The following is a 26,771-nucleotide window of genomic DNA, read 5'->3' as shown; positions in this document are numbered from 1 at the left end:
TAGGTCCTGGGGTTCTTTAGGAGCGAAGGAGGCCTTTAGACCTTCAGCATCTTATTCTCAACTTCCCACTCTTGTCTTGAACTGTATGGGCAGGACCAAGAAGGGCTGACTGGGATTTTGGCTGTAGGTACTGAGCCCACCACTGGGGTGCACATGGAGGTAGCCCCCACCATTGACAGCCAAAATTTTCTGGGAAAGGCAGATGACATATGGGTGAGAGGAGCTCTGGGTACTGGTTCCCTGGCCTGGGGGGTTTCCAGCCTATATGTACCCCTGGCTTTCAACTGTCCTGGGGGACATTTGTCTGAAGTGTGAGCTCTGGGCAGCCCCAGCAGAGAGCTAGGCTGGGCATGGGGTGACTTTGACCCTGCTCTCCACTATACCTAACCTCAGTGCTCCATATGTGAAGTTGGTTGTTGTTGAGGCCTGTGTCACCAACCTCCTGGTTGTGCCTGGGAGGGAGGGTACTCTAAGCCAGTATTGCCATCAGAGGGGGCACTAGTCACTTTTGATCGCAATGATCAGAGAGCCAGCTGTGCCACAGGCCTCCTGAGATAGTACACTTCCGTCATCCCTCATCTGCTGCACCTTTGTCTCCAGACTCCCGTTTCTCTGCCTTGTTCTGACTACACACAGCTCACCCAGTGCTGAAGGACCCCTGCCCAAGTTCAGGGTGGTGGACTGCATGCCCATCCTTCTTGAGGAGACTGCCTGCATGTGCCCTGGGACCCTTGGAATGGGCTCGGGGTGGGGGGGGGGACCCCATTTGCATACCCCCTGAGGCAAGGCCTAGGCTGCATGTATCTCAAGCTTCTGAGACCAGCATGGAGGGAGCATGGGCTGGGATGAAGGGCTCAGGGAAACTTGGTGTCATGGGGCCTCCCATGAGTCAGTGAACCCATTAGAGCTTGAAGATAGTCACCTTTGTTGTTTCATCATGGCCTAATCCAGGGCTACCCCCTCAGTGGGACTGACAGGTGCTGATGAGTGAATGCACACCTGTCTGAACTCCTGTCTTGGTTCTGTGATTTAGGCCTCTCTTCCATTGCCTGTGTCCAAAATGAGTCAGCTAAGGCGGCTACCATCCCAGTTTGGGGCCCATGCTGTGAGACTACTGGCTGCTCGGGATATGCCAGTGTGCAGCTGGCGCAGCCAGTCCTCCTGGCCACCGACCACCTTCCCAAGCAGCAGAGGCAGAAGTGGTTCCAGTTATGTGGAAGAGATGTACTTTGCCTGGTTGGAAAACCCACAGAGCGTTCATAAGGTTGGATACTCTTGGGCCCAGGTAGTAGGGTGAGGAGGAGAGAAACAGCTGCTGCTGTGTGATCTTGAGGGGGCTTCTGTGCCTCTCAGGTCCTTAGTTGTCCGTTTGTGGACATGCCTTCATGCCCTCCTGCTGAGAAACCAGTGGGAGGTGCTGTCACTTGAGAGGTACTGAGGGTGCCCTGCTCAGCACACCTAAGACCTGCCCTGCTTCTCTGTTATATCCAGTGATCTCCAGATGGTAAATGTTTATAGATGCATGATCCAATAAAATAAATACCTGTTGGTGGTTAAAAAAAACTCAAGTAGTAGTGTGAGCAGTGAAGTTGCTAAAACACTCCTCAGAGGAAAGCAAGCAGGCACATGGGCCAAAGCCAAAAAGTATGAAAGGTCAGCTCCCAACTCCTAACTAAGTCCCTGGCTGCTTTGTTTTCACTCACCCCAGACCCCACCCCCCAGTTTATTCTTTGTTTTTTGTCTTTCTGAGACTGTCTTTAGGCAAACTTATTGCAAGCGCAACTTGATTTTCCTGTCTTTTACACAAAAGTAGCATGCAACAATCCTGTTTTTCTCCTTGCTTTCTTCACCTGGCAATCTTCTCCCAGATCTTTCCATGTCAGTACATAAGGAACCTCACTGTTCTTTTTTCCACCTGCATAGTATTCCATTGCATCAATGTGCCATCCCATCCCTAGTGACAGACATCTGGTCCATTTCCAGTCTTGATCATCATATACAGTGCTGCAGTGCATACTCTTGTGCCTTCATCATCTTGCATGTGTACAGCTAGCTGTAGGAAAAGTTTCCCACAGTGGAAGAGTCAGGTCTAAGAGTATCTTTGCATGTAATTTTGATGGGTTTTGCCAAATTGCTTTCCGTGGTGTTACTCAGTCGATTCTCCCACTGTATTGCAATAAGCAGAGGAAAGCACTTTTGTTTTGTTTTGAGGGTACTGGGGATTGAACCCAGGGCTTCATATGTGCTAGGCAAACACCCCACCACAGAGCTCTACCTGCCCCCAGACTCCTGAGGAAAGTGCTTTTACTTGTTCTGGAAAACCCACAGAAGTGCCAAGTGTGTGCATGTCTGATTTTGCTTCTACACAAGAGAGGCAAGCCACCTGTCATCTGCTTTGTTTTCTTTACTACATATTTTAGCTATATTCCATATTCACAATGAACACATCTTATTATTTTTTTAAGACTGCATGATCTTCCAGATTCTAAATGTGTATTTGTTTAGTCACTTTCTTGTTGATAGTCATTTAGGTTGTGTTTTTGCTGTCATTTTTATAAAAAGCCCTGCAGGGAACGTTCTTGTGTGTAGGTTTGGGACACTTGTATAAGTACATCTGTGGATAGGTTATTAGCAGCAGACTTATGGCTCAAAAGATTTGGGCCTTGAATACATGAAGGGTCTACCTGCCACCTTGCTCTCTACAAAGACCTCCTGTAATCCACGGTGTGTGAGGGCATGATTTCCCCAGAGTAGAAGCCCCTGTCACAACTAAAGCCCCTGAGCCACACTCAGACTGTCTTCCCATCAAGCTGAGTCCTGTGGGTGAGGAGCCTGGGCTGGTGGAGAGTGGTCCCCCAAACAGGGCCCTTAGAGCTGTGGATCCTAAGGAACACCATGTGTCTATCCCCTGGTACTCCACCCGGGGCCATCGCCAACTATGCCCAGGCCCTGACCTAGCTGTGTTCTTTCCTTTGCCCTGCTTAGTCCTGGGACATCTTCTTCCGGCAAGCCAGTGAGAAGACCTCTGCAGGCTCTGCTCAGCCACAGCTCCCATCTGTCATCCCCGAGAGCAGACCTGCAGTCTCGAGCCGCACCAAGACCAGCAAGCTGGTGGAGGACCACCTAGCAGTGCAGTCCCTCATCCGGGCCTACCAGGTGAGGTAGCCAAGGCCCAGTCTGGGAGGCCACCCAGATCCTGGGCCTGGCCATGCACTAGGGGAAGGGAATGCCACCTCCCCAGAGAGCCCTTCTCTAAGGCTACAAAATGCCATAGAAAGTCTCCCCAGTCGGTCACGGTGCCATTCAGAGCACCACGAATTTTGTGTGTGCGGATTTGCTGGCTTGTGGTCTGTCTCTAGAATGTTGTCTCTCTGGCACATACTATGCCTTCATTACCCAGAGAAGCACTTAGAATGTGGTCAGTCCTGAAAACGGAGTGTATTGACCCTTGTCCATGTCTGATCTCCTTTGTCCTGTGTATTCCAGCAGGACAGACTGGTACACACAACAGGTACACCATTAGTGTTGGTGCAGTGAATGAGTTCTTCACTAAACAGCTCTCCTCCACCAGCTGCTTATTCTGGAGACTTGGGCTATTCTGTGCTGGGTCCCCATTCTGGGCCCCGTCTTTGTCAGAGTGCCCTGTTGAGGTACCAGGTTCTTAATCTTGACTGAACAGGACTAATTAGAGGACTGCTCTGGTGTTCACACCATGATAAATGTAATCCTGGGGATCTCTGGGAGCTGGTGGCAAAAGCATTTCGTAAGGGAAACTTGACATGCTGAGGGTAATGCACTTCTGCGTCCTGGAGGGTTCTTAGCAGAGACTCTGTGGGAAGGAGCAGCAAGCTCGAACCAGGTCTCTGGAGAAGAGGGCATTAGCAAGTAGAAAGGATGTCCTGCCTGGTTCCCTGTGGGATATAGCTGAATTCCCTGTGCAGCAGCTGGCCCTGGGTGGGAGAGGGAAAGCAAGCAGGGCAGTGCTCTCCCTGCCCTGAGGACCCATTGATGGTTGGCTACCTGCAAGTGAAAAACTAGTACTGGCTGAGCATCCCTAATCCCAGAAATCCAAACCGCTTCCAAATCTGAAACTTTCTGAGCATCAACATGATACCACAAGTGGTAAATTCCACACCTGACCTTTTGTGATGGGTTTCAGCCCAAATTCAGGACCAGTAAAAACATTGCATAAATCACTTTTGATTTATATATATAAGGTGCATATGAAACAGTGTTTAGACTTGGGCTCCATCTCCAAGGTACTTCATTATATATATGCAAATATTCCCAAATCCAAAAGAATCTGAAATTCTTTTTTTTTTTTTTCTGCTTGAAAAATAATTTATTTTTGTACAGAAATTAGACTGATAGTTATTTCTACTCTTAATCATCACTAATGACATCAGACAATCTATTTAGGTTGGCACTTTTCATATGATTTAGTGTTTTTCTCTCTTCCAGCAATATTGTTATCTAATTCATTTGCTTCATCTGATAGCATTCTTCCAAAACCACGTATTTCTTTTTTTTTTTTTTTCATTTTTCTTTTATTATTCATATGTGCATACAAGGCTTGGTTTATTTCTCCCCCCTGCCCCCACCCCCTCCCTTACCACCCACTCCACCCCCTCCCACTCCCCCCCTCAATACCCAGCAGAAACTATTTTGCCCTTATCTCTAATTTTGTTGTAGAGAGAGTATAAGCAATAATAGGAAGGAACAAGGGGCAAAACCACGTATTTCTTGTATACCAGAGTCAGTAAGGCCATTCTGAGGTCTGATCTTCTAGGATTATAAGGAAGCCTGTGCTAATCTTTTTTATTAACATATTTGACTAATTCCTCATTTTGCAGTACTTTCTGCTCAGTTTCTTTTTTTTTTTTTTTTTTTTACCATTTATTTATTTATTTATTTTTCATTTTTCTTTTATTATTCATATGTGCATACAAGGCTTGGTTCATTTCTCCCCCCTGCCCCCACCCCCTCCCTTACCACCCACTCCACCCCCTCCCTTTCCCCCCACCCCCTCAATACCCAGCAGAAACTATTTTGCCCTTATCTCTAATTTTGTTGTAGAGAGAGTATAAGCAATAATAGGAAGGAACAAGGGGTTTTGCTGGTTGAGATAAGGATAGCTATACAGGGCATTGACTCACATTGATTTCCTGTGCGTGGGTGTTACCTTCTAGGTTAATTCTTTTTGATCTAACCTTTTCTCTAGTTCCTGGTCCCCTTTTCCTATTGGCCTCAGTTGCTTTAAGGTATCTGCTTTAGTTTCTCTGCATTAAGGGCAACAAATGCTAGCTAGTTTTTTAGGTGTCTTACCTATCCTCACCCCTCCCTTGTGTGCTCTCGCTTTTATCATGTGCTCATAGTCCAATCCACTTGTTGTGTTTGCCCTTGATCTAATGTCCACATATGAGGGAGAACATACGATTTTTGGTCTTTTGGGCCAGGCTAACCTCACTCAGAATGATGTTCTCCAATTCCATCCATTTACCAGCGAATGATAACATTTCGTTCTTCTTCATGGCTGCATAAAATTCCATTGTATATAGATACCACATTTTCTTAATCCATTCGTCAGTGCTGGGGCATCTTGGCTGTTTCCATAACTTGGCTATTGTGGATAGTGCCGCAATAAACATGGATGTGCAGGTGCCTCTGGAGTAACAGTCTTTTGGGTATATCCCCAAGAGTGGTATTGCTGGATCAAATGGTAGATCGATGTCCAGCTTTTTAAGTAGCCTCCAAATTTTTTTCCAGAGTGGTTGTACTAGTCTACATTCCCACCAACAGTGTAAGAGGGTTCCTTTTTCCCCGCATCCTCGCCAACACCTGTTGTTGGTGGTGTTGCTGATGATGGCTATTCTAACAGGGGTGAGGTGGAATCTTAGTGTGGTTTTAATTTGCATTTCCTTTATTGCTAGAGATGGTGAGCATTTTTTCATGTGTTTTCTGGCCATTTGAATTTCTTCTTTTGAGAAAGTTCTGTTTAGTTCACATGCCCATTTCTTTATTGGTTCATTAGTTTTGGGAGAATTTAGTTTTTTAAGTTCCCTGTATATTCTGGTTATCAGTCCTTTGTCTGATGTATAATTGGCAAATATTTTCTCCCACTCTGTGGGTGTTCTCTTCAGTTTAGAGACCATTTCTTTTGATGAACAGAAGCTTTTTAGTTTTATGAGGTCCCATTTATCTATGCTATCTCTTAGTTGCTGAGCTGCTGGGGTTTCATTGAGAAAGTTCTTACCTATACCTACTAACTCCAGAGTATTTCCTACTCTTTCTTGTATCAACTTAAGAGTTTGGGGTCTGATATTAAGATCCTTGATCCATTTTGAGTTAATCTTGGTATAGGGTGATACACATGGATCTAGTTTCAGTTTTTTGCAGACTGCTAACCAGTTTTCCCAGCAGTTTTTGTTGAAGAGGCTGCTATTTCTCCATCGTATATTTTTAGCTCCTTTGTCAAAGATAAGTTGCTCATAGTTGTGTGGCTTCATATCTGGGTCCTCTATTCTGTTCCACTGGTCTTCATGTCTGTTTTTGTGCCAGTACCATGCTGTTTTTATTGTTATTGCTTTGTAATATAGTTTGAAGTCAGGTATTGTGATACCTCCTGCATTGTTCTTTTGACTGAGTATTGCCTTGGCTATTCGTGGCCTCTTGTGTTTCCATATAAATTTCACAGTAGATTTTTCAATCTCTTTAATGAATGTCATTGGAATTTTGATGGGAATTGCATTAAACATGTAGATTACTTTGGGGAGTATCGACATTTTTACTATGTTGAAGGAATCTAAAATTCTAAGACCTTCTAGTCTTGTGTTTTCTTGGCTGACTGAAAGAAACAGAAAGCAATCTAAGGCTTTGACAGTGAAGAAGAAGGAATGTAAAACTATATTAAACACAGAGAGTAACCCTCCATCCTGCCGCCATGCTGCCTAAGGGCCTTGTCTTCTAACACAGTTCTTCCCTCTTTGTTTTGTAATTAGCCAGGACCTAATACTGGAGTCTCCTGGCAACGTACTCTCTGGGTTTAGGTATCTTTGTTCTATTTGGCTGGTAAAAGTACCTAAGGCAGGGAAGCAGAGCTGAGTGGCTATGGCCCCTTGTGCCTGAGATGGGTAAGCTCCCACCAGAGGGCTGTGGCCCACAGACCAGTAGGAGGTGCAGTTCTGGTTTGACTCACTTGCATGCTATTCTGAAAAACAAAAACCAAAAAAAAACAACAACAAATGAACACAATTATGGATCTTTGCGAACATTTAAAAGGTAGAAGTATAACGAAGTGACACCCCCCCATCAAAGCATGACTAATCTTGTTTCCTCTATTTCTCCTCCCCCTGGACCTCCGTGCCCTGCTGGATTATTTTGGGGAAAATCTCAGATATCCCTTTATTTTATTCATGAGCTACCTCAGTATGCAGTTCTAAAGATAAGGGCTCTTTAGAAAAATAGGCCACACAACTACTTGGTAGGCAGAGATTGGGAAGATCACAGTTTGAATCCAGCCCAGGCAAAAAGTTACCAAGACCGCCCCATCTCAGTCAACAAGTGTGGTGGCATGAACCTGCGTTCTCAGCTGCAAGGAGGGAGATATAGGTAGGAGGGTAACTGCCACAGGCTCTACCTGAAAAATAAAGCAAAAAAGGGCTGGGGGGCAGAGCTCCAGTGGTGGAGCACTTGTCCAGCACATGTGAGTCCCTGCGTTCAATCCCTAGCACTACAAACACAAAAACAAAGCCAATGAAAACTTGCTTTACAGTGCTGTGATAGCATTGTCACATCTAAGAATAATAGCAGCAATTATTAATAACAGTGGTCCTTACTACCATCAAAATGAGAGTGATATTCATGCTTGCCTCTTGTCTTGGTTTCTTTTCAGTGCTTGTTTGAAGCAAGATTCAAATAAACACGGCATTTGTAGTGGTTGAGGTAGCTGTGAGATCCCTTGTCCTCTGCGGGTTCCTCTCCATTTGCTGTATTCCCTGCTGGTTTTTGTGGAAGAAAGCAGGTGGTTTGTCTTGGAGAGTTTTCCTGTGTCTGGGTTTTGCTGATTGCATTCCCGGTGGCATTGCTTCACCTGTCCCTTTGTCCCATGTGATTTCTGTAAGTGGTAGTGAGATCTAGAGGCGTCATCCATTGTGATTTGGACCCCTCCCCCGCCCTTCCATCAGCTTCCCGGTGGTGGTGATGGGCACTGGAACAGTGAGCAGTCGTGGATAATGACTTTCAAGGTCCCTTCATGCATTAGGAGTTGCAACAGTGCTGACCTTCTCATCCTGTGTATCCTTTGTTTATTGAAATACTTCTGTCAGGGAAAATCCTCTCTGTCCACTCTGCTCATCCCGAGGTACACATTGCATAAGAAAGGTGGGACAATGCTTGTCTTTTCCTTGTATTGATTGATTTTCAAAAATATGAGGTGGTTCCTTTGCATCTTTCAGAGGTAACCAATGAAGGTTTTTCTCCTTTTTAAAAGCATGAAATGAGTGCACAAATGTAAACATATTTTATGAGTTTCAGTCTGCTGTGGACCTTATACTGACCAACATACTGTTGCCCAGAATGTACCCATACTCCCAGCCCTGGCAGTGGTCAGCAGCCCTTTGCTGTCTGGAATAACAAGAGGCTTCAAGTCCACCTTGTACATTTCTGCCCAGGCCTGAACCATCCAGGGAACATTGGTTTAAAAGATGGGAAGTGTGTATTTTTTAGAGTTAATACATTACGGATTCATACTGGTGCAGCCACACACTTCAAATGCAGGACTAAGGATTTATCCTTGACCTCATCAATCTTAGGGCACTGTCTCCTTTCAAAGATGTCAAAAATGAATGTATTAGTGATGCCAGTGCAGTGGCTTATTTGATTTTCCCACAGCCCACGTACAACAGTCTTTGAAGAACAATTCTAACGCTGTTACTACTGACTGGAAGTAGAAAAGAGTTTATGCATTTCCCCTGTAGTTCCGTTTGTCTTTAGGGAATATTCCATTAGCCAGTTGGAATAGTTCTCTGTGTACTTATGGCACTAAATAAATATACTTAGTCATTTGTTTTATTTTACTTTCAAATTTTAAAACTTAACTTAGTTTCCTGAGGTAAAATGTTTATTGTAAACATTAGTAAGTATTCAAAATAAGATACAAAAACTTGGCATCTGTTCCTGCCCTTCTTTTCTATTTTGTCCATTCCTACGGATAATAACTTTTCTTGTTTTATGGTTTTCTTAAAGTATTTATTTGTGTGTATACAGATGCATATATTTAACCATATCTCCTCTTTCTTAGATAATGGGTGATTCACCATACATACTCTCCTAGAATTTGTGTTTTTTCATGTAGGTATCTTGTGGGAATTGCCTCAGAGTAGCAGGTGGGGATTTTCCTCATTCTTTTTAGCAGCTCTGTAGTGCTCTGGATTTTCCTTATCTGTATGCTGGACTCCTGTTGATGGTCATTTTAAAAACTTCTGGAATTTTACATTTACTAATATCACTGCAGTGCATGCCTTAGTGTAGCGGTCTCTTCCTGTTTTTGTCCGCTGTGAGTTGTACTTTTAAACTGAGGTGAGCTCTTGCCACCTGATGGCCGTGGCTGGAGTCTCATAGGCAACAGCATGGTGAGCTGTGTGGAAATTCGAGTATCTGAAGCCAGAGTGAGATACCGGTGCTCTAAGCCTTGCTCAAGGTGAAGTTCTGTGCAGCTGGGACCACCAGCCTGGCCTTGCCCTTTCCCTCATTGCAGATCCGGGGCCACCATGTGGCACAGCTGGATCCCCTGGGCATTCTGGATGCAGACCTGGACTCCTTTGTACCCTCAGACTTGATCACAACCATTGATAAGTTGGGTGAGAGCTGGGACCCTTCCCTGTTGCCCTGGCAATACAAGAGCAACCTGGGGCCTGGGGCCCCCCGTGCCTCTGGGTTCATGAGATCTTGCTACTGTAGAGAGTTCCCAAGAGGGATGTCTTTCCACCTTCCCTAGCTGGTGCACCATGCCTAGCAAGTATGAGAGACTTACCCAAACCCACCCTCATGGCAGCAGGTGGACGCTGACTCCGTTCTGCCCAGACAGAGGATCTTTGAGCCTCCAGGCTGGGCATGAAGGGAAGGCATAGAATAGGCTGTGGGGGGACCTAAAGTAAAGATGCTCCCCTTGCCACGGGCCTGACATCCCTCTTTCCTCCTCTCTGCTGCCTGGGGCTCCTTCCCCAGCCTTCTATGACCTGCGGGAGGCTGACTTGGATAAGGAGTTTCAGCTGCCCACAACCACCTTCATCGGGGGCACTGAAAACACACTTTCTCTGCGGGAGATCATTCGGCGTCTGGAGGTGAGCCCAGGCAGGTGTGTCTGGTACAGATGGAGCTTTCTGGAGCATGAGTTGAGAGGGAGGGCACCTCCTTCTTTGTTCCAGACTCCATGGCCGTTGTCTCTCCTGACTCCTCATGGAGTCCACACCTGTCCCCCTAGAGCACCTACTGCCAGCACATTGGCTTGGAGTTCATGTTCATTAATGGTGTGGAGCAGTGCCAGTGGATCCGGCAGAAGTTCGAGACCCCTGGAGTAATGCAGTTCTCCAGCGAGGAGAAGCGGACCCTGCTGGCCCGGCTGGTGCGCTCCATGAGGTCAGCGCCACCCTGGATGGACAGCTCACATGGCTTTTGACTAGGAAACTGGATGGTGCCGACAAGGCAAGGCAGGACTAGATTGGCCTCCCCTGCTGGCTGTGGGAGACCCTTAGGCAGAGCATCAGGATCAGGTGCTCAGTTAGTGGCCCAAGTCAGAGATAGCTGAGGAGGGAAGAATAGCAGTAGGTGATACTCAGCAAGGGCAGAAGTGACAGGGTGTAGCTGTGAGAATTTCTGGGCAGAAAGCTGTTGTGGAGTGAGTATAGCAGTGCCTTTTTGTAGGGGTGGGAGGGCTTGCACTGGGTCTGTCTAGGGCTGACCTAGGGGCTTGGAGGCACACCTGCCTCAGCTGATGGGTGCCAAGGAGCCTCCTGAACTGTGAGATGTGGACTAGACTTTGAATTCAGCCAGGTAGAGGTCTTTGGAACTTGATGGGAGAGCCCTTTCCAGGATGGCAGGAGGATAGTAGGCTGGGAATGGTGGAAGATGGCTTATTGGAGAAGTTTGACTGTGAGAAGAGAGGGTGGTATCTGTGAAGGGGTTAAGTCACCGGTCTTTGGTTAGGTTGGGAGGACCGCCAGCCTGCCCTGACCTTGTGCTCCTTGTTAGGTGGGAGTGATGTGTCTGGGGTGGGTTCTGGACTATCCAGGAGGGAGGTGGCGTTGCCGTTCCTTTGTCCCAGGCTCCCAGCTCCTAGCGCTTATGAATAGCCTCCATTATCCCCAGATCTGCCCCTCTCCATCCCTTCCCTTCTCCCCAATCAGATTTGAAGACTTTCTAGCACGGAAGTGGTCCTCGGAGAAGCGGTTTGGTCTGGAGGGCTGTGAGGTCATGATCCCTGCCCTCAAGACCATCATTGACAAGTCCAGTGAGATGGGGATTGAGAACATCATCCTGGGAATGCCACACAGGTCGAGCCACCTTCTCTCCCTCCTCAACGTTGCCCATTTTCCAGGCCCAAGGGAGTCAGGGGGAAGGGAGGAGGTGGAAATCCGGGCATGGTATGCGTGGGGTAGAGGTGGGTGTCCTGGTAGGTTCTCAGAGTCCCTGGGCCTGGCAGCTTTTCACAGAAGGAACGAGATACTTGGCCAAAGTCAGATGGAGTCAGGATGATGAGAGTCTCTGAGATTCCTTTTCCTCTGGCTGTGTTCTACTCTCTTTGGGAGGGGCAAGACTTCAGAAAGGGCTGGGTTGTGCTTCTTAAGGCTCCTGTGCACAGGAGATATGGAGGGGCACATCCCAGGAAAGTGAGAGCAAGTGACACCAGGTTGGCATCCCTTGTAGGGGGGGTCTCTGGAGGTGAGCAGAGCGTTGTTGTCCCAGTTGTAAGCTGATACCATGCTCCCCTTGATCTTGATGGAGAGTTGGAAGGCTTGTGTACCAGAAGTCTATGAGGGAGGAGTCTGTGGGACAAGGCTCAGGCCCTTCCTATCACCCAGGAAGCTACTTGTGGTTGGGCTAGCCCAGGGCCACATTGGCTTAAGGGATTTCTAGATGATGCTTTGTTCGACACAGTCTGTGCTCTGAGGAGCCTGGAAATCCTCACTGTCCGGTCAGAGGTCAGGCAGAGCTGGCCCAGCAGCTGACGTGGCATGGGCAAACATGGCTCCAGGTCTTGGGCTGTTAGAGCAGCAGGAGACAATGGTGCTTGGCAGGAAGGGGCAGCTCAGACACCTGAGTCCTGGTGCTGGGCAGGTGCTCACCCTAGGAGGGGTCTGGGAATGGAGGGACTGTTCTGGCCAGGCTAGGTTTTCATAGTGTGGATGGGGACCTTGGGGCTGGAGGGCTCTGCCCAGCGGGGCAGAGTGATGTTCTTCGTCTCTTGCAGCCCTACAGTCAGGGACAGGCTGATGTGCAGCAGGACTGTGCTTCCTACAGGGCCTTGTGGGACTGCAGGACAGGTTGGGGTTCACTGTGGCCTGGGGTGATGGGTTCTAGAGGGTGAGTTTGGAGTCACCCTGTGTGTCTCCATCATGCTGGTGTCCAACCTGGATTAACTGCCTCTGATAGGAAGTTCACCAGCCCCAGTAATGCCTGGTCTGAGTCCCCCACCCCTTCCCCTTCCTGCCCCAGGATGCTTTGTGTGAGCAGCTCTGAGGTATTAGGTTGAGTCAGGGAAGAAGGTCCCAGAGGATTTAATAGGGGAGTGAGTGGCTCCTCTCCTGTGCTGTGTGGCCCTCTGCCTTTGAGGGCCTTCTAAGTCACCAATGTGTTGGGGTGTCTGTTTAGAGGGAGCTGGCTGGGTGGGACCATTCACCAGCCTGGTAGACTGAGGCAGGAGGAGTGGACTGGGCCTCACCTCGACTCCACCTGGGAGGGTCCCCCACCCCACTTGACTCTAATAGGTCCCAGGTAGACAGGGAGAATGGCAGTGGTGGGCAAGGTGTCGGGTGTGCCTTGGTGCCAGGTGAGAGCCCAGTCCCTCTGGTCCCAGGGGCAGGTTGAATGTGCTGGCGAATGTGATCCGCAAGGACCTGGAGCAGATCTTCTGCCAGTTTGACCCCAAGCTGGAGGCAGCTGATGAGGTAGGTGCCAAGCCCTGGTCCTGGTGTCCCTGAAAGGACCTGGCATTTGGAAGAGGTGCTAGACGAGTCTGGGCCATGAGCTTCCAGGCTGAGACAGACCTTGAGGTGGATGGATATGGAAGAGCATGGAGAGGCTGGGATGCTTGTGTGAGGTCCCTAGGCCTGTGGGAACATGTGCTAATGTAACAGCTGGGAGGGCCCTGGAGTCAAAGCCTCTCTGATTCTAGCAAGGGAAGTGCAGGGGCTTGCCAGAAGTTCACTGCCTTAACTTGTGTCTCTGTGCTTCTTGCCTACGTTCCTGTCACCAGCCTGGGAGGGTCCCTCACTCACTTGTTTGCCCTGGAGATCTGTGGGAAGTCATGGCTTCCTGTGCCCATTGGCCAGCCAAGGACACACTGTCCTCCTCCCCTACCCCTACCCTGCTAGTATGCCACTGTGGACTTAGCCATACCAGGCTCTCAGCACCTACTGCCTTCCCCTTGCCTCTGCCCATTCCTAATTCCGTGTCTTGTCTATCTCTCCTTTTGGTGGTTGTCCTGGTGCTCTGGACAGTGAGTCTGTCCCTCATCTGTGTCCCTTTACCCTCAATATAGTCTCTTCTCTGGCCTTCTTCAGTCTGCTGTGTGTGTGCATGTGTGTCTATTTTCTCCTCCAGGGTGAGGAGGCCAGGGACCTTGTCTCCAAAGCTCCAACACCCAGCACAGTGCTTGGTTTGTTGAAGTGAGTCACATTAAATGACTGTTCCAAGGACACTTGGCATATAGCGCCAGAGCAGGACCAGGACCTGCATCTCTGGCTCCCAGCCCAGGGTCTTTCTGCACCCTGTTCATTTCACTGAATCACCTTCAATTCCCAGGCCTCAGTTTGCTTCTTCAAAGAGCAGGAACAAAAGCACCTGCCCCAGAGTGGCTGTGAGGATCGAACAGATGGGGTGTGTGTGTGTATGTGTATGTGTGTGTGTGTGTGTGTGTGTGTGTGTGTGTGTGTGAGAGAGAGAGAGAGAGAGAGAGAGAGAGAGAGAGAGAAGAGAGAAACTGGAAAGATTAGTTTTTAGATTGAAAAGAATATAAGGGTTTTTTTTAAAGGTAAATTGAAAAGGAAACATGAGCATTGTTTTTTTAAAAAAAGTTCCTGTGGGCTGTTTTTGTGTGTATGCGTATTTGTAGCAAGATGTGTACTTACAGGCACATTCTGTGCAGGCACAAACACAGTTTGTCCATGGCAGCAGCCCAGTGCAACATGGCTTCTTGCTGTTTTCACTTACCAAGTTGTCGTTATTTCATACCAGCATGTGAAGAGCTACCCCATGTTTCTTACAGCTACAGAGTGTCTCCTGTGAGGGCATTTGGCTACTACAATGAACTTCCTCACACGTGTGCTAGTGACTATAGCTGTTAGATGGAGTCTGAGAAGTGCAGTGGCCAGAGCTAAGAAGCTTGGACTAAATGACCCTCCGAGGAGGATGTAGATGTCAGAAAGCATGTACGCCCTACAACCCTGTCCTCGCCTGCTCCATCAAATCTTTCCATCTTTGCCAGTATGAGAGATGCAACAGTGATTTCATTTTAACATATTTCTTTGTTATGAAGTCAACCGAATACTTTTTCACATGGTTTTGAACCATGTGTATTCTTGTAAATTCCCCTTCATAGCCTTTGCTTATTTTTCTATGAAGTTTTTGGGCCTTATTTTTCTGATATGTAGAGACAGCCTGTGTTTGTTGTATATTGTCCCCGGCTTGATCCCTCTAACACTGTGCCTGGCCTTGCTTCCCCAACCTATGAAAAATTTGTTCTGTAGTCAGGCGCTGGTGGCTCACACCTGTCATCCTATAGCTACTCAGGAGGCAGAGACCAGGAGGATCGTGGTTCAAAGCCAGCCTGGGCAAATAGTTTGTGAGACCCTGTCTCAAAAAAAAACTTAACAAAAAAGGGCTGGTGTAGTGGCTCAAGGTGTAGGCCCTGAGTTCAAACCCCAGTACCACAAAAAAAAAAAAAAAGAAAATGAAAATTACTCTGTTTTAGCTGTCTTATCTCTTACGGTTTCCAGGCTTTAGATTTTGTTTCGAAACTAAGCCTTCCGTCTCACAGATTCTTGTCTTGTTTTCCTCCAGTGCTACTGTGGCTTTGATTACTTTGGTGTGGGAGTGAGGTAGAGATGTGGTACTGTTGTTTTCCTTGGAGGCCTAGCAAGTGGGCTGAGCACTCTTGTGAGCCACCCTTTCATTCCCCATGCTCACCACCACTGGGTGACTGTCTGTTGCTGCTTTAATCTTCTCCCACACTGTGGTCAGTCATGGTGATACCGCAGAGTGGCCTTCGATGAGGCAAGCCCCAGGAGGAGTCAGACTTCCCTCCTTGTGCCAGCCTGGATGGGTGAGAGGGGCAGTGTGACCAGGGACAGCACAGCTTTCAGAGGGAGCAGAGGCCAGGGAATGTTCCAGCCTAGTGTCATTCCCTCTTGAGTGTCTGCCCCTCTGGCAGAGGAGGGGCTTGGTTCATCATGTCCCACCCTGGCCTTCAGGGCTCTGGGGATGTCAAATACCACCTGGGCATGTACCACGAGAGGATCAACCGCGTCACCAATAGGAACATCACACTGTCTTTGGTGGCCAACCCCTCTCATCTGGAAGCTGTGGACCCTGTGGTGCAGGGGAAGACAAAGGCAGAGCAGTTCTACCGTGGGGACACCCAGGGCAGGAAGGTAAGCTCACCTAGGCCTGGAGGGTGTTATCTGAGGACCTGGGCTCTGAGGATCTGAGTTTTGATGACCTGGGCCCTGAGGGGCTGGACTCTGGAGACCTGGGCCCTGGGTCCACTGTGGTAGAAGGGGCTGGGTGGTTTGCACAGGTTGGGGTACAGGGCCCTGCGACTCTCTTCCCTGACCTTCAGGTCATGTCCATCCTGGTCCATGGGGATGCTGCCTTTGCTGGACAGGGCGTGGTCTACGAGACCTTCCACCTTAGTGACCTGCCTTCTTACACCACCAATGGCACTGTGCACGTCGTGGTCAACAACCAGGTGAGAGTGTGGGCTCCATGCCCAGGCTGTATGCCCATCTCTGGAAATCCAGGCAGCAGGTTGGTGGGAAGAGTGGGCCTGCCACTTCCCAGCATGTGTTCTCAGTCCAGTGCCCTGGTCACTGAAATTGGTAGATACATTATGTGGGCCTGAATATCTGCAGGCTCCACACACTTGGGTTCAACTGACGCTGGATTGAAAATACTTGGGTCAAGTGTGGGGGCTCACACCTGTAATCTCAGCCCTTGGGAGGCAGGGGCAGAGTTCAAGGCCATTTGGGGGCACACGGTGAGACCCTGTCTCTAAAAACCACGGGTCCTGGGGATTTAGCTCACTGGTAGAGTGCCTGCCTAGCATGAGGCCTTGAGTTCAATACCTAGTACTGCAAAGGAAAAAGAAAAAGATTTGGGGGGAGGGGAAGGAAAGCCCTCCCAAGGCTTTTTTTGTACAGGCTTTTCCCTTGTCATTACTGTAAACATTACAGTATAACAACTACTTACATAGCATTGATAATATATTAGGTATTGTAAGTCACCTAGAGATGGTTTAAAGTAGGGGAAAGGTGTACATAAATTCTATGCAAAAGCGACACCATTTTATGTAAGGGCTTTGAGAATCCTTGACTCTTCATATGAGGGGTATTCTGGAACCTGCAGATACCAAGGGACACCTGTGTGCAGCACCTTTTGTAAGGACGAAAGGATGCAACACAGAAGCAAGACGTGTGACTAGACCTGACCTTCAGTGCCACCTGAGCACATTGGTTTTAGATGGCTGCGTCACAGGCCTTTGCTTGAAGGCAGCTATAGTCAATAACAGCTCATCTTATGAGCCTAGAAATCCCTGTTAAGTGCTGTGTGTGCAGTGTCATTTAATCTTCCTTGAATATTCCTGGGAGGCAGGAGTTTAATGAGCCCTTTCTGAAGATGAGGACACAGATTGGGAATTGAAGTGTCTTGCCTGAGGCTGTGCAGTCACTCACTATTGGACCAGGATTTTCCCAGGCCTGTTCCTCACTATCAGTGCAGAGAAGTGACCAGCAGAGAAAAAGCAGGCACAGCCTTCTGAGGGTTGCTGTTGTCCCTGTGGGAGCTGCTGCCATGTCTGGGGGACCATTCACCATCATGACCTCCTGTCTCATGTGTCTTCTGGGTGCTCCCCATGGGCTCTGCCCAGCTCCCGATCCCCCGTTCTCTGACGCCAGCACCATCTACCTAGTTCAAAGTAAGCAGAAGATTGCCAAGTGTGGTAGTCCATATCTGTAGTTCAGATACTCAGGAGGCTGAGGTGGGAAGATCACTTGAGACCACGAGTTCAAGACCAGCCTGGGCAACATAGTGAGACCCTGTCTCAAAAAAGAAAAAAGTAAATGGAGTGGCACTGCTCGCTCTTCCCACCCTGCAGATTGGATTCACCACGGACCCCCGAATGGCTCGTTCCTCTCCGTACCCCACTGATGTGGCCCGAGTGGTCAATGCGCCCATCTTCCATGTGAATGCAGATGACCCAGAGGCTGTGATATATGTATGCAGTGTGGCAGCCGAGTGGAGGAACACCTTCAACAAAGATGTCGTCGTGGACTTGGTGGGTCAAGGCAGGGGCAGGCAACAGCCCTGCTGCCTTGGGTAGGCCAGGTGGGTTTGAAGGTGCTGGGGCCAGAGCAAGGGCAGATGGCCCATCCTTGCTGTGCTAAGCTGTCCAGGTCTTCACCTCTTCTTAGGGCTGGGAGTGAGTTTTAGACAGGAGACTTATGCCAGCAAGAGCCATCTGTGCAAAGCCCTGGGACATTTATTCAGTGAAAGGTAACAGTGGGTGTTATCTGGCTCTTCAGAGTGTGCCCAGCCTGGATGCGCTCAGTTTTGCAGTGACTCCACTGAGCACACAGCCTGGGGTGGGTATTGAACCCCTGGCTGTCCTTGCAGGTCTGTTACCGCCGGCGTGGCCACAATGAGATGGATGAGCCTATGTTCACACAGCCGCTCATGTACAAGCAGATACACAGGCAGGTGCCTGTACTGAAGAAGTATGCAGACAAGCTCATTGCTGAGGGCACGGTAACCCTGCAGGAGTTTGAGGTGAGCAAGTGGGCCTCATGGGCTCCAGGACAATGGTATAGGTGTCACCAGTCCAGTGCTGGGCACTGAAGATTTAAAGAAGTAGTAGGTGGTCTTTGTCTCCAGTTATTAAAGGGAACAGAGAAGTAAGGACATGATTACAGCTGGGTAGGATGCAGCAAGTGCTATGATGTGAGGGGAAGCCCAGCTTTAGTCAAGAAAGGAGTCCAAGATGGCCTCCTGTAGGAGGCAGCCCTCAGCTGGGTTCATCCCCTAGTTTATCTATGGATATGTTGGTCCTTTGTCTTCAGTAAACTCTGGGAACAAGGACTGTCCTGGGCCCCTGTTGAGCCCTTTGCTGAGCACATGGCAGGCTCACCAGGCCTACAACACCCCAGGATTACCTTGTGCTCCGAGACTGGGCCTCTGGCCATGAGGTCTCTATAAGCCAGAAGATGGAGTTCTAGAACTCGGTGAGGGGGATGAGGACTTATGAGTCTGGGCAGTTGGAGCTTCTGACCACCCACAGCATCGTTGTTTCCATCCACCCTTCATCCTGATTCCAGGAAGAAATCGCCAAATATGACAGGATCTGTGAGGAGGCGTATGGCAGGTCAAAGGATAAAAAGATCCTGCATATAAAGCACTGGCTGGACTCGCCCTGGCCAGGTGAGCAAGGGGCATGCAGCCCAGTGAGACCAGTAGGTCATGGACATGACCCTGGAAGACCAGTCCCTGCCTAGCCAGAAGGCTGAGGCTGTGTTCCTGAGACCCCAGGAGTGGACCATTCCAGCAGGTCAACGCCAGTGGAATTGGGGTGGGGCTGCCATCAGTGTGTGTGGTCAGCTTCCCTGGTGGGGCAGGATGGGATCAGCTGTGACCACATGGCCCAGGGGAGAATCCACCCCTGCTGTGACAGTTCCTGAGGGTAAGTTCAGATGCTGGTTGGGGTAAGGAATCTGCTGACCTCTCAGTCCTGACCAGGAGCATCAACCCTATGCCACCCTATGCAAATAGAATCTCTGTCTCTTCAGGCTTCTTCAACATGGATGGGGAGCCCAAGAGCATGACATGTCCTGCCACGGGCATCCCAGAGGACGTGCTGACCCACATTGGCAACGTGGCCAGCTCTGTGCCCCTGGAGGACTTTAAGATCCACACGGGTGAGGTTGCTATTCAGGTTCTAGCATGGCCGAGGTCCCAGATTGTGCCTCCTGCAGGAGACTGGATGGGACCCCAAGGAAGGCATGGCATGTAGCATGTCCTTGTCCAGCCTCTTGATAGCTGGTTCAGCTCTTGAAGCTTTCTTTGTGTCCAAGATGTGTCCATGAAACCGTCTTCTCAGGGGAGATGTGGGGAGTCGGCATATGTGAGTGTGGATGCCACACTCTGGCGGGGTGCCAGGGACTGGTCTTGTATTGGGCACCTTGGATTTGCCACACACAGTTTCTGGAGGGGCATCCCTGGGCCAGGCAGGGGAGCAGGGAGGCAGGGGCTTCCATGGAGCAAGTGACAGGGCCTGGAATGTAGGCGGGAGGATGTGGACCAGGGTATGGGGACCTGTGTAGCATCCTCCTGCAGTCTGCCAGGGCTCTGCTTTTGCACTGAGCACTTGCTCCAGAGCCCTGGAGCTTCAGCTGTCCCAAGCCAGTGGCCAGGCTCTTGAGGCCCTCAGGCCTCCTTCCTCCTGCAGGGCTCTCTCGCATCCTACATGGCCGTGCAGACATGACCAAGAAGCGGACAGTGGACTGGGCTTTGGCAGAGTACATGGCCTTTGGCTCACTGCTGAAGGAGGGCATCCATGTGCGGCTCAGTGGCCAGGATGTGGAGAGGGGTACATTCAGGTGAGGGCAGGGTGGGCTTCGGACCCCAGGTCTTTTGGCATTGGTCTTTTGTTCCCATTGAGTCCATGGGGGATCTCAGAGCTCAGCTGGGTATAGTGTGTCCTGGGGTCAGCATAGGAAACCTAGAGGAGAGCTGGCCCTTCTTCTTTTGTGAACGTTAGGGAGGCCCCTGGTCTGGGTGAGGTATCACAACTAATCCCATTAGCATCTCCAGTCCCAGTTAGGGTCAAGTCAGAGGGCTGCCTGGCCCTTCCCTGACATCTGAGGCAAGTGTGCAGAGCTGACTGCTGATCTAAGCTGGCAATTGACAGCAAGCTGGTGGTCATCTGAGGCCCTCGGGATCCTTTATCTCTTATTTTTTGGTGAGCTGTTGTCAAGCCACCCTCCCTATCTTGCTTGTTGAGGTTTTAGATCCAGATGGGGACTGCCACGTGTCCGTTGTCCCTGTCCCATTTCCCCTGGTTTGGGGTCCCAAATGTTCCAGGTTCTGACTTAGTGCCATAGCACCAAGTTTTGGTGGTGTGGTTTCTAGGAGTGACAAGCCGTTTTTCTTTTGGGTACTCATCTCTGCTGGCCTTGCCTTAGCCTGAGAGCTGGTTGACTACTCGCCCGACCCTGAGCCACACACTAGTCCTTGCCAGCTTGGGTCTCAGTCAGGTGGCTAAGTTCCTGCCTCTTTTTAGGTTGGGGTGGGAAAGACGGTAAAGGGGCCAGCAGGATAGGCAGGGGACTGTGCCCTAGCCATGTGGCCTCCTGGTCTCAGACTCCACCCTGTTTTTGGGAGATTGGGAAAGCACATCATACCAGGTCCCTGTATGGGTAAGGAGCTGAGACCAGAGGTGCAAGACCTATAATCTTGCTCCCAGATCCTCAGTATAGCATGTGGGCAGCCAGTAGGCAGGGAGCAGAGCTGGGAGGCACAAGGGAAGGAACCAGGTTGCTTTCTTGGTGTCACCATCCTGTGGGACCCTGTAGGTTTCCTGGGGCATTCCTGCTTGCCTCTGCTGCCCAGCTGCCCTGCTCTGGAACAGGTGCTGCCCATCTTCCCTCATCCTTTCTCTGGTTTGTCTCTCCCAGCCACCGTCACCATGTTCTCCATGACCAAGAAGTCGACCGGAGGACATGTGTCCCTATGAATCATCTGTGGCCTGATCAGGCCCCCTACACTGTGTGCAACAGCTCCCTCTCAGAGTATGGAGTCCTAGGTGGGTTGGGTGGGCCCCAAGATCCCTAGGGACCAGATTCAGGCTGGAAGGGAGCCAGGGTCTGGGCCTGAGAGGTCTGGAAAGCTGAGACCCTGTGTGTGGAGCAGGTACTGAGATGGCCCTGAGGGATATAGACATGTGGGAGGTGAGATTTGTTCCATCCCTTAGGGATCCCAGTTGATGGGGTCCCTGCTTGCCTTGCAGGGGTCTCTGTAGGCACCAGACCCCCTCTCTAGGTACCAGTCATAGTGGGCCCAGACAGGAGGCCTTTAAGAGTTGCTTGCAGGACACAGTCACTGACTAGCTCTAAGCCTGGTCCTTAGCCTCCATGTTCCTGAGCCTCATCTTGCTTCCTCCACCCTGCATCCCTGTGGTGAGGTCCCCTCCCTGGGCTCTGGTGCCCCTGGGTCAGCTATACACAGTGTCCCTGGACCCACATTAGCTAACATGCTTCCTCCCACACTGCTTCTTCCTGAGTTCAGCCTTTCCTATCTGAGGAGCTGCCTCTGGACCTTCCCCTTCTCAGCAGCTCTGCATATGTTATAGAGTTGTTTTTTGGGGGGGTGGGGTCCTCTTTGCAGATGGTCCCTGTGTTCTCTTCAGGGAACCGTTCAACCTGGCTCATGGACCAGATAAAACTAAACCTGGCCATGTATGATGTAAGAGCTGAGTGTGACATCTTTGGGCACATTCAGTCCTTTGAGACCCAAGGAATCCCTAGGCTCTTCCTGGTCTGTGGGGAGGATGGATGGAGGCAGACAGTTTGACAGGAGCCACTGCGACTTGGTGACGCTGTGCAGAAAGCTCTGTCTTGGTGTCTTCTGCCTAGGGTTTGAGTTAGGCTATGCCATGGCCAGCCCCAATGCCCTGGTCCTCTGGGAGGCTCAGTTTGGTGACTTCCACAACACAGCCCAGTGCATCATCGACCAGTTCATCAGCACCGGCCAGGCCAAATGGGTGCGGCATAACGGCATCGTGCTTCTGCTGCCTCATGGCATGGAAGGCATGGTGAGGGCTGTGTGGGAGCTGGTGGGCTGTGGAGGCCGAGGCATGGTGGAGTGGCCCCTTGGCCCCTGGAGCACGCGGGTCTGCCTTGTCGGCAAGGGGGCACAGGAGGCTAATCTTCTCCTTTATAGCAGGTGGATGGGGCTCATTCTTACTCTGTCAGCCCCTTCCCTTCTTGTGTGTGCAGAGAGGAAATGAGTGTGTACCTCCTGGGGCTGCTGTCAAGATGAATGATTAATGTGTGTATGGTGGGTCCTAGCAGCAGCTGCTGGTGTTCCAGAATGTTCCAGAGAAAGAGTGTCTAAATGTAGTCTTTTTGCACCTTACCACCCTGTACGTTCACCTGTGGACCCCTCTGAGAACATCCTGCCTGTCTTGTCCCATATTTCTGGTTCTTTCCTATGGTCCAGGCTCCAGAGTGAGAGCACTGCCCAAGAAGCCACCCAGACTGCCTGGTCCAGGGTCCCTGCAGGGTCATGATCATCCTGTGGGGCCAGCCTTGGTCATCTCCTGTGTGTTTTCAGGGCCCTGAGCACTCCTCGGCACGGCCCGAGAGGTTCCTGCAGATGAGCAACGACGACTCAGATGCCTACCCAGTGAGTTTGCCTAGTGCCACCAGGTGGGACCATGCTGCTGTGCCACAGGGTCTGGGGTCCAGGGTGCCACCCCCAGCCATCCCTTTGCCCTTACAGGTGTTCACTGAGGACTTTGAGGTAAGCCAGCTCTATGACTGCAACTGGATTGTTGTGAACTGCTCCACACCGGCTAGCTACTTCCATGTGCTGCGCCGGCAGATCCTGCTGCCCTTCCGCAAGCCGGTGAGCCATCCACCTGCCCGCCAGCACTGTCACGGTGCAGGGGTTGAGTGTGGGGAGCTCTGGACAGGTGGGGGCTGCTGGCAGCTGGACATGTGCTTTCCTCCCAGCTGATCGTCTTCACACCCAAATCTCTGCTGAGACACCCGGAGGCCAAGTCCAACTTCGACCAAATGGTGTCTGGTATGTGCCTGTCCTGAGTGTGTTGGGTGGCCGGTACTGGGGAGGTGGTCCATGGGGCCTGGTGGCTCATGGTGTGGTTTCTGTCCCTGAGGCTCCTCTGTCCCCTCCTCTGGGGTGTTGGCCCTGCAGCAGCTCCTAGCCCAGTCCACATCAGCCTCAGGATTGGGAGGTTGGCACCATGGCCAGCTCAGGTCACTTGGAATGAGCTCCAAGGCCCAAGGAATGTGTTGGGGCCACTCTAAGCTACCAGCAAGGGTGGCCTGGTTTTGCCGGGGCTGCTCAGAGGCAGGAGGCTGGTAGAGTGCTGCCTGGTTTGCTGGGCACTATAAGTGTCATTCATTCATTCATTCATTGGGTTTTTCACTCATGAAGCAAACAGACCATTAGTGACCCTGGAACCTGGCATTCCCCTCCAGCAGCTCTCAGCTTCTTCATCCTGGGAGTTGGGGGTCAGGTAAAGCGCCTGAAGGTTCAGGTTTTGAAATTGCGATGTGACTTGGTAGAGAGTTGGGGAGGGGCAGGATGAGGCCCTGAGGTTAACAGCAGAGCTGTCTTGGTAGTAGCAGGAGGGATAGGGCTAGTCAGGTGTGTCTGGGTGTCCCCTCCAGTTTGGGAAGGTGGCTGACGTGGGTAGTTGAAAGCTCCAGCATTGCTACGTGGGATGACCGGCAGCAGTTTCCCCCTGTGCATCATCTGGGAGGCAGTGACATGTGGACACTGAGTTTGACCTGCACGTGGTGTAACCTCAGGAAGGAGAAATGGACAAGGGTTGGAAATGTGGATTCTGCTGCAGGGTGGAGGGAGGAGGAATGCACAGTGACTTCCCCAGACAGCTGCTCGCCTTCGGCTTGGTGGATGGTGGTTAGATGCCACGTACGAGGTGGTCACCACTGGAGGGAGCAGGTCTGGGGCAAATGATAGTACAAGCAGATGTCACCTCCTTCCTTCGGGGACCCTCCCCATCACACCCCAGTACCTAGCAGTTTAAATATTGATACTGCCAGGACTCTGTTCTTGGCTATGTCTCTGTCTCCATCCTTCCTCCATGTGACAACTCAAGGTGTCCTCTGTCCCTTGTTCCATCTTTTGGGTCAGGAGGTGTCCAGTGCAACTACAGCCTAACCCTTGGTTATCTCAGTGATCAGGGAGAGCCTGGGAGCAGTGGGGATGCTCAAGGAACTAATGCCCCCTGGGTGCTGATGGTCCTGAGGTGCCCGGCCTGTCTCTCAGGAACCAGCTTCCTGCGGGTAATTCCAGAAGATGGGGCTGCGGCACGGGCTCCTCAGCAGGTGCGGCGGCTCATCTTCTGCACGGGAAAGGTGTACTACGATCTGGTGAAGGAGCGCGGCAGCCAGGGCCTGGAGGAGCAGGTGGCCATCACGCGCCTGGAGCAGGTGTGCTGAGCCCTGAAGCACTCAGAGTGATGGGCCAGGTCAATTCACCAGCCCCTGGTTCCGGACAGTATTCCAGGCAGGGCAGGGGTGGGGCTGGTGAGGGGTGGGGCAGGCCCCATGGCTCCTGCCTTGTTCTGTGGCCCTGGGCACTCTGCCCTTCCTCAGTTGTGCTCCCTTTGTCCCTGCCTCCCCAGATCTCTCCATTCCCCTTTGACCTGATCAAGCAGGAGGCAGAGAGGTACCCAGGTGCCGAGCTGGTGTGGTGTCAGGAGGAGCACAAGAACATGGGCTACTATGATTACATCAGCCCACGCTTCATGACCATCCTTGGCCACACTCGGCCCATATGGTACAAGGCTGGGGGGTGGGGGAGACACCTCTTCCCTGTCCTGGGCCTGCCTGTGGCTCTTGGGCCTGGTCCATCCTGGCTCTGGCCTGGTCACCCAGACCTGGTCTCTGCCATTCCCTGAGCCGTACTGGAAAAACTGTAGAGTAAACTACCTCTTGTAGTCCCTGCTAGCTCTGTGTTCTCTGTCTGTGGAAAGTCAGGGGCCCATCAGTACTCATTTTATGGGGAATATAAACCTTTTTTTTTTTTTTTTTTTACAGAAACTTTTGTAGGCTCACGTCTCCTTCCTGCCTTCCTTTGGTCTTTGCCTCTTACATAGCCTCTTGGGCTTTGGGCTTCTCCTTATTGCATCAGGATGATGATGGATGAGACCCTGTGCATAGCCAGCCCTCTGAGGTGCATGCCACATAGTAGTGTTCAGTGCTCAATTTTGCCATCCTTTGTCTTGGGAAGGCAGGAGAGGAGTGTGAGAAACCTTGAGAAGCCAAAAGTATGTTTGCCCCCAAATCCTTTGGATTGGAGTGGCATTTGTTGTCCAAGTTCAGTGACATGGAGGGAGCTGTTTCTCCTCCCTGACTTGTGGCTGAGTAGCTGAGTTTGCCCCAATGCAGGTATCTTACTGAGAGTGGGGCCCACACAGGAAGGAAGGTCCCACAGCTCAGGCCAGCCTTCCTTAGATGTGTTCCTACAGTCCTGGGGTGAGTGTCAGGCCAGGCCCAGCCTCCCCTCAGCTCTCTGTCCTTCTCCAGGTATGTTGGCCGTGACCCAGCAGCTGCACCTGCCACTGGAAACAGGAATACTCACTTGGTATCGCTGAGGAAATTTCTGGATACCGCCTTCATTCTCCAGGCCTTTGATGGCAAGACATTCTAGAGTGGGGCAAGTCCCACCTGGGTCTTGTTCTGGGTGTGTGCTGGGAATTTAGGAAGCTAGAGAGGGGGAGCAGTGGAACCTCTGCCCAGGAGAGGGGCTGTTGAGATCCCAGGACAAACTACGGAAGTGATAGAGGCCAAAGAGTAGCACCACTGGTTTCTGTATTATGCCAGTTTAGGCCTTCATCATCTTTCTGAATCTGTTAGGACTGAGGAAACCAGAGGGGTCTGATAGATCAGCTGCCCTGATCTTTCTGGAACTTTTTGTGTGGGTTCTCTGTGGTGTTTGTGACTCACAACAGTCACCAGGAACCCTGTGTCATCAGCCATTCTCATTCCTGCAGACCTGGCTGCCACTCATGTGTCTGTGTTCATTTGTGGATTCAAGGAGATGTTCCCTTTCGAGCTCTTAGAAATAGAGATTTCAGCAATAACAGGCAGGGGAAGCCAAATCACACCTGGTGATTTCCTTGTGCTGTCTTATGGAGCATGACTGTGAGATAGGTCAGCTTCTATGTGAGATGCAGCCACAATTCATGTGTACCAAAGTAGAAAACCAAATAACAAAGACAAAAATAAAATTACTTAAGACAGATTTGCTCTTTTCATGTCTTCTTGTAAAATTGGTGGGGGGATGGGGGGGAGGGTCGGGAGGGGGTGGGTAATGGGGAGAGGCAGGTGTGAACATGCAGGTTGTCATGTCACCTCCTTCATGGGACGGTTCCTCCCAGCACCAGGGCAGCTTTCCAGGTCTTTGGCTTCCCCACTCTTCAGCCTTTTGTTGGTTTTGCTTCCTACTGAGGGACTTTTGCTTTCAACAAATCACTTGTTCCTTTATCCATCCCAGAGCACTTCCTCTTTGTGAGA

General features: G+C 50.6%; 1 protein-coding gene across 5 annotated transcripts in view; it reads left to right on the top strand.

Annotated features, from left to right (window-relative positions):
- Ogdhl (oxoglutarate dehydrogenase L) overlaps window positions 1-26,499 on the top strand; it is a 29,193-nt gene extending 2,694 nt beyond the window's left edge. For 2 of the 5 annotated variants that reach the window (XM_074079409.1, XM_074079408.1), the window contains exons 3-24: window positions 1,034-1,264; window positions 2,986-3,156; window positions 9,755-9,857; window positions 10,225-10,340; window positions 10,481-10,635; window positions 11,403-11,549; window positions 13,073-13,163; window positions 15,687-15,866; window positions 16,055-16,183; window positions 17,588-17,767; window positions 18,106-18,258; window positions 18,804-18,906; window positions 19,272-19,400; window positions 19,931-20,081; window positions 21,159-21,286; window positions 22,116-22,294; window positions 22,816-22,887; window positions 22,984-23,109; window positions 23,217-23,289; window positions 24,520-24,683; window positions 24,878-25,032; window positions 25,782-26,499. In XM_074079409.1, the coding sequence (XP_073935510.1) occupies window positions 1,061-1,264; window positions 2,986-3,156; window positions 9,755-9,857; window positions 10,225-10,340; window positions 10,481-10,635; window positions 11,403-11,549; window positions 13,073-13,163; window positions 15,687-15,866; window positions 16,055-16,183; window positions 17,588-17,767; window positions 18,106-18,258; window positions 18,804-18,906; window positions 19,272-19,400; window positions 19,931-20,081; window positions 21,159-21,286; window positions 22,116-22,294; window positions 22,816-22,887; window positions 22,984-23,109; window positions 23,217-23,289; window positions 24,520-24,683; window positions 24,878-25,032; window positions 25,782-25,905 (3,033 nt within the window). In that variant the 5' untranslated portion in view covers window positions 1,034-1,060 and the 3' untranslated portion in view covers window positions 25,906-26,499. Of the gene's footprint in view, window positions 1-643; window positions 674-1,033; window positions 1,265-2,985; window positions 3,157-9,754; window positions 9,858-10,224; window positions 10,341-10,480; window positions 10,636-11,402; window positions 11,550-11,580; window positions 12,540-13,072; window positions 13,164-15,686; window positions 15,867-16,054; window positions 16,184-17,587; window positions 17,768-18,105; window positions 18,259-18,803; window positions 18,907-19,271; window positions 19,401-19,930; window positions 20,082-21,158; window positions 21,287-22,115; window positions 22,295-22,815; window positions 22,888-22,983; window positions 23,110-23,216; window positions 23,290-24,519; window positions 24,684-24,877; window positions 25,033-25,781 lie in introns of those variants that run through there. The other 3 variants (XM_074079410.1, XM_020160090.2, XM_074079411.1) reach the window with 3 other exon arrangements.
- Window positions 26,500-26,771: the final 272 nt, after the last annotated feature.

The sequence above is a fragment of the Castor canadensis genome, chromosome 7, assembly GCF_047511655.1.
Source record: "Castor canadensis chromosome 7, mCasCan1.hap1v2, whole genome shotgun sequence".
NCBI classification, from domain to species: Eukaryota; Metazoa; Chordata; class Mammalia; order Rodentia; family Castoridae; genus Castor; species Castor canadensis.
This window is presented reverse-complemented; position numbering and strand designations above follow the sequence as displayed.